This window comes from Daktulosphaira vitifoliae, unplaced genomic scaffold (assembly GCF_025091365.1).
Source record: "Daktulosphaira vitifoliae isolate Bord-2020 unplaced genomic scaffold, ASM2509136v1 Scaffold_2, whole genome shotgun sequence".
Lineage (NCBI taxonomy): Eukaryota > Metazoa > Arthropoda > Insecta > Hemiptera > Phylloxeridae > Daktulosphaira > Daktulosphaira vitifoliae.
Window position 1 is genome coordinate 20,863,108 of NW_026099573.1, and position 7,785 is coordinate 20,870,892.

The 7,785-nt window shown below is 26.9% G+C and overlaps 1 protein-coding gene across 2 annotated transcripts; it reads left to right on the forward strand.

Annotated features, from left to right (window-relative positions):
* Nucleotides 1–1,768: 1,768 nt before the first annotated feature.
* Nucleotides 1,769–6,183, forward strand: LOC126899657 (dual specificity tyrosine-phosphorylation-regulated kinase 2-like). Of its 2 annotated transcripts, XR_007702662.1 has the most exons (3): nt 1,769–3,600; nt 4,334–5,078; nt 5,157–6,183. XR_007702662.1 is itself a non-coding variant. In XM_050674717.1 (2 exons), exons 1-2 carry the CDS (start codon nt 2,500–2,502, stop codon nt 5,021–5,023), a joined length of 1,791 nt encoding a protein of 596 aa, XP_050530674.1. In that variant the 5' UTR covers nt 1,769–2,499; the 3' UTR covers nt 5,024–6,183. The 2 variants fall into 2 exon arrangements, 1 of the variants encoding a protein (XP_050530674.1); XM_050674717.1 differs by having other exon boundaries at nt 4,334–6,183.
* The last annotated feature ends 1,602 nt before the right edge of the window (nt 6,184–7,785 follow it).

A 7,785-nucleotide genomic window follows, 5' to 3' on the forward strand; every position in this document is an offset into this window, starting at 1 on the left:
GATTGATGATTTTTTTATTCTGTAAAATTAAATGGTGTAAAATAGAGAGTATAAGACATGCCTTTAGAGAGTCCCGCCGAATCTACTTAGATAAATAGTTATTATTAAGCTTCTATACTTAATTTTCCTATTTTAGTTTAAATTTAAATGTATGTCAAATGTTTGTAAAATAGTATGGTAATAAATAGATTGTTAAGTCATAATATGATTAACGCGAGTTGAAGAGTACAGTCATCTCTCTTTTAGTACATCAGGCAGTCATTAAATAAAGTAATTGGGCAGCTGTTGCTGTAGCGAGCAGCGATTTCATTTTTTGATTACTATCCCACCATGAGATAAACTAAACGGATAATAATATACTCTTTAACATCTATGACGCGCACTAGTGTATTTTTGCACACAACAATTTATTGCAAGGATGTATTATATCCTTAAAAGATTTTTTTTTTATAGATTTCGGCTATACCAACGGACATCATATGAAACAAAGCACGTGTCATTTCTGTGATTTAATTAATGCACAAGAAACATTTCTAAATAAATAAATATTTCCTACTTTATTATAATATTTTAAATAGGTTTAAAAATCTAGTTATAAAATTGTAAAATCAACTAAATTTATAACAAAAAGTTTTTTTGATTAGCGTCTGATTTATTAATTCATCTAAAATATATTAAGGTTTTCGAAATTTTCTAACGTATCTGCCGTTTAATGCATCGTACCTAATGTTATTAATTTCTATTAGTATTTAAAGAGTTTTTATCATTGACAATTTTTGTTTAAATAACCAAAGAGAACATCAGAGGTGTATTAATATTTTACCAATCGGGTGTAAATTGTGTGCCCTTGAAAGTTTCAATTTATCAAATTTTACTGTGTTAAAAGACTTTTTTTTTGTAAGAAAAAAATTATCATTTAGCGTTTAACAATATTCTGTCCAGAGGAATAACATTCTTTTGTCTCCTAATTATGCTTATAGAAAACGTTACATTCAGATCTTTATTATATATTTAACATTATATATATATATTTAAAATTTTAAGGGACTATACTTAATTTAATCTCCTTAATGAGCCTATGATCAAAACCAAAATAGTAATTGAACTTTTGGAATATTAATTAAATTCTACATATAATATTAAAAAAAATGCATGAGCTTTTAAGCCTTGATTATTTTTACGTAGAACTTATAAGCAATTCTGTGTACTGTTATCCCCGTTTAATCAGGACTATCTGAGTCTATCGGTGTTTAAAAAACTGACCAGTTACTAGCTATTTTTGATGTTATCTCAAGAATTCTATTTTATTGTAATATGGAATAGACACATGGGTTATGTTTAGTACAGACCGGATATCCGTGATACCTCCCCTTTTTACATTGGTTTAGCCGAAGTTTTAATATTAAATTTTTTAACAGCTGATTTTTTCAATATAAATTAGGAAACTTATGGTATGTACTTGATAAAAAAATGTACAAAGTAAAATTACAATTTATCTTTAAAAAAATAAAGAATATTTAAGAAATAGGTTAACAACACATGCATTCATCCCTTCCATAAGTCTGGGTTATAAGTTGCGCAGTCACCGCCCTGAACTGGGCGACGGCCGTAGAAAGGGAACGGGTCTTTGTCTGGTAGAAGCAAATAGTTGGTGCGCGGTGGCGACGACAACCGACCTCCCCCACTTCCTCACCATTACTAGTAACACTATCGCCGCTAGAGTTCGATATCACCGATCGCCGTGTGTTTTGAGTTAAAAATGTACATGTGTGTGTGTATAATGTGGACGAAGTATACCATAAATACCGTGAAACTAGTTACATTTTTACCGTATTCAGGGTCGAATTTTTAAAAGAAAACCCTAGAGGGAAAAACTACTCCTCATGAAACTATCATAAGTATTTAACTTTTGTAATTTTAAATCAATCGAAATTGTTTTTTTGACCTCTGAAAAGTTTTGACATTAATATAAGTTTTCTGTTTTTTATTCATAATATTCACGGTAGTTATCGTAAATCGGCAGCACTGACATCATCGGGTTCACCACTACTGAGTGTATTGCACTAAGAAATAATTATTATTGTTAACACTATTTTTTTCCTTCTCGTGTTAGCTCACTATTGTAGATTAGTGACAACAATGATTTCCGTACAATTTATTTTCTTTTAATTTGTTCATAAATGTCTTAGTTATAATTACTTTTTGTGAATAATTCATATTAATTATTAGTGTTGTAATTTATACTACTACTACTTATTATTTTATTTCTCATTACTTAAGATTGTTTTACTAAATGTGTCAGTGTTTTTGCTATAGTCTAAGTCAAGTCTTAATATCAACTTCAACTGTGACAAATTGATCTAAAGAAAATACGTTATCATTAAATATTTAAGTCATTATTGCTGAGCTTAAGCATGAATTCATTAAAGTACATCTTTCAAGTGTGTGAAATAAGCGCTTAAAGAATTCAGGTTAGTACGATAATACTACTGGGCAACTATGAGTATTACGGTGACTACCATAAATCCTGTGTCAACGACCATCAAAGAGATGCCTTTATCTCGAAATCGACCACATATATTGCTATCAAATAGCAGTAATAATAATAGTAACAACAACATTGGTACGTCAAGTACATCAAATGATTCATGCATATCACAGTCAGATTGTAGTAGTGATCATTTGCCTTCTTTACTTAAGTATTCACAGATTTTAGAAAAATCTAACTCAAATAAGCTGATAAAGAAGTGTTCAAAACAGCAACCTGGCTCTCTTGATATTTTTGTAGATAAAATTCAAAAACCTAATAGTATAGATTTATATGTAGAGAATAAAGACGTTTTATATAATGTTAGTAAATCAGCAACAGCTTGTTTACAGCCCATAATCCATACCAAACAGGAAGAAACAGTAAATGGACAAAGTACCAAAAAAGCTAATCCTAATAGTAAACCTAAAAAAAAAGGTTTTACTCCAGATTACATTTGTAGTAAATACAGTAGTAGTTTAAGTAAATTTGAGAAAATGGAAATATTTAGTTTTCCTGAAGTATATTTTTTTGGCATTGAAGCTGAAAAAAAAACTGGACCTGTAAATGGTACACACTCATTTTATGACAATGAACAAGGAGGGTACATATTTGTTGCCCATGACCATGTTGGTTATCGGTATGAACTGCTCAAAGTAATTGGTAAAGGCAGTTTTGGACAAGTAGTTAAAGCTTATGATCATAAATTAAATGAATACGTAGCACTTAAAATTGTTAGAAATGAGAAACGATTTTATCGACAAGCTCAGGAAGAAATCAGGATATTGGAACATTTACGTAAGCAAGATGTGAATAATTTAATGAATATTATACATATGTTTGACAGTTTCACATTTAGAAAACATATGTGCATTACATTTGAGCTTTTGTCAATTAATCTTTATGAACTAATTAAAAAGAATAAGTACCAAGGATTTAGTCTCCAGTTAGTACGAAAATTTAGCCATTCGTTATTAGTATGCCTTGATGCATTATATCGTAATAAAATTATTCACTGTGATATGAAACCTGAAAATGTTCTTCTCAAACAACATGGACGAAGTGGAATTAAGGTATAAATAGTTAAAAAAATTAGTGTCTTAAGCACTTATTGTATTTATAACGTAACTTTTTGTTATTGTATGCAAATATGTTATTTACATTAAGTGATATAAATAACATAATTCTTAAATAAAGTATAGAAATTTTTATATTTAATAGTAGACATTATTTTTTTGTCTTATTCAATAACTTTTGGGCTGGAATAGGTTAAAAATCATTTTATTATGATCCTAGCAATCTAGTTGATATTTTAATGTAATTTAGAAATTTGATGTGTTTAAATTATATTTTCATATTTTTCTTTGGTATTTAGCCAAAGAAACACTAATAAAAATTGTATATATTACTAATTTTTTCTAACAATATCTTATATTGTTATAAAACAATAAATTTCCTTTTTTTGGTACTTAGTTGAACTATTTTTTAAAAGAAAATAAATATAGATTTTTAAATAAATGTTTACTGTAAAATGTTTGAATGTATGTTATTTTCAAAATATGCTCTACTTGGATGAAAATTGTTTTTAATTTTTTCTTTGATATACACTTATAAATTAATTTGAAATAAATTTTGATAAATATCTGTATTAGCCTCTTAGAAAATATATTGGTATGCTCAGGATTTTTATGAGAGGGGTTATACATTTTTATTTTATCTTCCAATCTAATGAAACATTTACTTTTTCCAACTCATCATAGAAATGAATCATTTTTTTAGATTATTTATATTTATATTTTATTTCAGGTTATTGATTTTGGTTCAAGCTGCTTTGAAAACCAAAGGGTATACACTTACATTCAAAGTAGATTTTACCGTGCACCTGAAGTGATATTAGGAGCAAAATATGGACTACCTATTGACATGTGGAGTTTAGGATGTATTCTTGTTGAACTATTGACTGGTTTTCCATTATTTCCAGGTGAAGATGAAACAGATCAGTTGGCATGCATCATAGAGCTTCTTGGAATGCCTCCAAAAAAATTGTTGGATGCTTCTAAACGTGCTAATTATTTCATAAGTTCTAGAGGATATCCAAGGTATTGTACTCAAACAACATTACCTGATGGTACTACTGTTCTTAAAGGAAGTATATCCCGTAAAGGAAAACCTCGAGGACCGCCAGACTCCAAAGACTTATCTAAAGCGCTAAAAGGCTGTGATGATCCACTGTTTATAGATTTTATTTCTCAATGTTTGGAATGGGATCCGGATCGACGTATTACTCCAGCTATGGCACTCAGGCATAGCTGGTTGCGTCGTAGACTTCCTCGACCTCCAGCTACTGAACATCAACATTATTCTCAAGAAAGTACTCCTACTAGTTTACGTGTTAAACTTTCTGAATCGAACCATCATCAAACTTTGCCTATGCATTCCAGGAGTTCTCAAATATCGAGCAAATTGCCTCAGATTACATCTACATGCATTATGTAAGAAGTTATTTGATCATATTGTACATATTTATTATGGTTGTAATTCCTGATTGAAGGTAATCCTAAATAAATTTAGACTTGTAGATTAATTATTTATTAAGAAACTAAAATTTGTGAATTATTTGTTGAATTAGGTATTTACCGATTATAGGATCTCTAGATCGGCATAATGTTATGTTTGTCTCAACTATATTTTAAGATTTTTTTTGTACTCCATTAATTTTAAAATTAGAAATATTTATGATTATAATTTAAAAATAACATTTTTATACTCACATAAATTTTAAATACTTGGCAAAATTTTCATCTATAATTTTGTAATTATGATTTAATTTAAAAAATGACTATTACATAATTAATTTGATTTAATTATAATAATTATTTATTAAAAATGCCTTGTTTTGTATTTAGACAATTCATAAAAATTATTAGATCTAGGTTTACTTTTTTTCTATTTGTCATCCTCACATTTTTTATATTCATTGTGACTTCAAATCATTAAGTAAAATGTTGTAAATATCAAATTTGTAGTATAACTGTTTCACTGTGGTGATTTTTAACAATACCCAAAACCATAGCATAATTTCCAGATGTTAACTGAATATGTTTTTCCTATGTTCATAAATGTTACAACTGTACAAATAATACATTAATGTGTGTATTATTTTTATTAGACTGTTAGTTAATTTGAATATATTTGCTAATTAAATAGAAATAATATTTTTCACCGTATTATTTTACACTTATGTAATCATCAGGTAATTTTACAGAAGTATATATAAATGATATATTTTCATTTGTATTATGTTGTATGAAAAAAAATTTTGTTGCCTGATCTGTTTGTCTTATAAATTTATTTATTTATTTTCATAAATTATTTATTGTTGTGAGCTACTGAAAACAGTTATTAGATTTAATTATGTTACTAAAAAGTAAATTAAAGTTAAAAATGATGATTGTATGGAATTTTCATTGTGTAATAAACTATATCTTGTATATTATTAGAACTTAGAAATTGATTAAAAATGTGATTAAAATATAACAAGTTATATTTATTTATTAAAATTGTGCAGAATCCAGAAATGTGTCTGAATCTCCTAAATGGTTAACCATTTTGGAGTATTTATACTTTATTATAGAAATTATTTTATGTAATTAGAACTGGGTGAAATTTTTTTGTCTATTCACTACCTAATTTAAAAATGGATACATAAAAAACGCATTCAAATTGTCACCCAGTTGTGAAATAAATCAAGTACTTGTCAATAAAAATGTTCATTGAGCAAAAATTATGTCACCTAGTAGTTGGGTTAGAAAACTTTATAGAGAATTAAAATTAACAACAGAATGCGGACAATTTTAAATATGCTCTACATTATTTAATATTAATATCCGATTAATAATTTTACACTACAGTAATGCACTATTGTTTTAAATTTTTACCCAAAAAATATTAAAAATTTTTTGTTTGACCCTTGAATAAAATAACCTTTTGTTATTTGTAAAGGAAGTCCAGATATATATTATAAATATAGAAAAATTTTTTTAAATGGGTTGTAATCATTCTAGAACTTTGAAAGAATTTGTTAAGTGCACTGTTGATAAACGTTCTGGAGTTCGATATGTTTATTTATTGCACGAATTTTATAAATTTATCAACACATCTAAAATGGTATTGCACTTTTGTACATCTACACTTACTTTTAATTTTTTCTATTATATTAGAAAAAAATTGGAATTAAAGAAAACATAAATATATATATATATATTTTTTTTAAAAATTCGATCCATGAGAAATGCAATTTTTTATTTTTTCGTAATTTTAAACTAATACATCTTTTTACAGAAAAAATGGATTACTATTTTTAATTATTGATACTATAGGCAAGTACCTTTCCACCGATTTACTTTTTTTGGAAATTAAATTTATAATCGAGGTATAAGGGGGGTTTGAACTTGTAAAAAATATGTCAACATTTTTTTGTTTTAAATAAAATATTCTCTATGTAATTTTTACTATAAAATATTGCTTACACTACTGTCGTATTTTGTAGAGCTTACTCTACTTTAGTAAAATAAAATTCCTTATATTAAAAAAAATTTAACAAAATTTTCTTAAGGCAAATTCACATTGAAGCATTTAGTGATAGTGATGTTAGATTATCAAATATCAATCTTTACTAGTTTCAACTTTGCCTCTTTCCTAATACGGGTTTTTAATAAATGCAAGTATCTTTATAAAATGTTAAAATAATGCTCATTAAACGAATACCTTTTTAGTAATTAATAAGTCATACGTTAATTTAAGAAAATCTAGTTTTTTCATTAAAATTGTGTTAGTGTTATATTGATATAATAGAAATAAAAGTTTTTACAAGTAAAATAATTTTCAAAATAATGCATTTTATAAAGATATTCAGAAAAAATAATATTTAAGAAAGTTTAAAACCACCCGTCCTGAAGTATCCATGGTAAGAAACCTTCTCTTTAGGGGAGACTGCTATGGCTGTCAATGGGTAAAGGTCATAGCGTAAAAATAATAGATAACAAATCTATGAGTAGAACTCGGATATTTTTAATTAAAAGTCTATTTATTTTATTTTATCAGCCTATATTAATTTAACTAAGTGGATAGGATTTTTTAAAATAGTACGACATCTGGTGGTTGATATTCTGTTTATTTGTAGATCGTGTTGCTGGTATTTTAACTTATAATCAAAAGTACCAAGTTGGTAATGGCTGCCGTATTGAAATTATCTTATC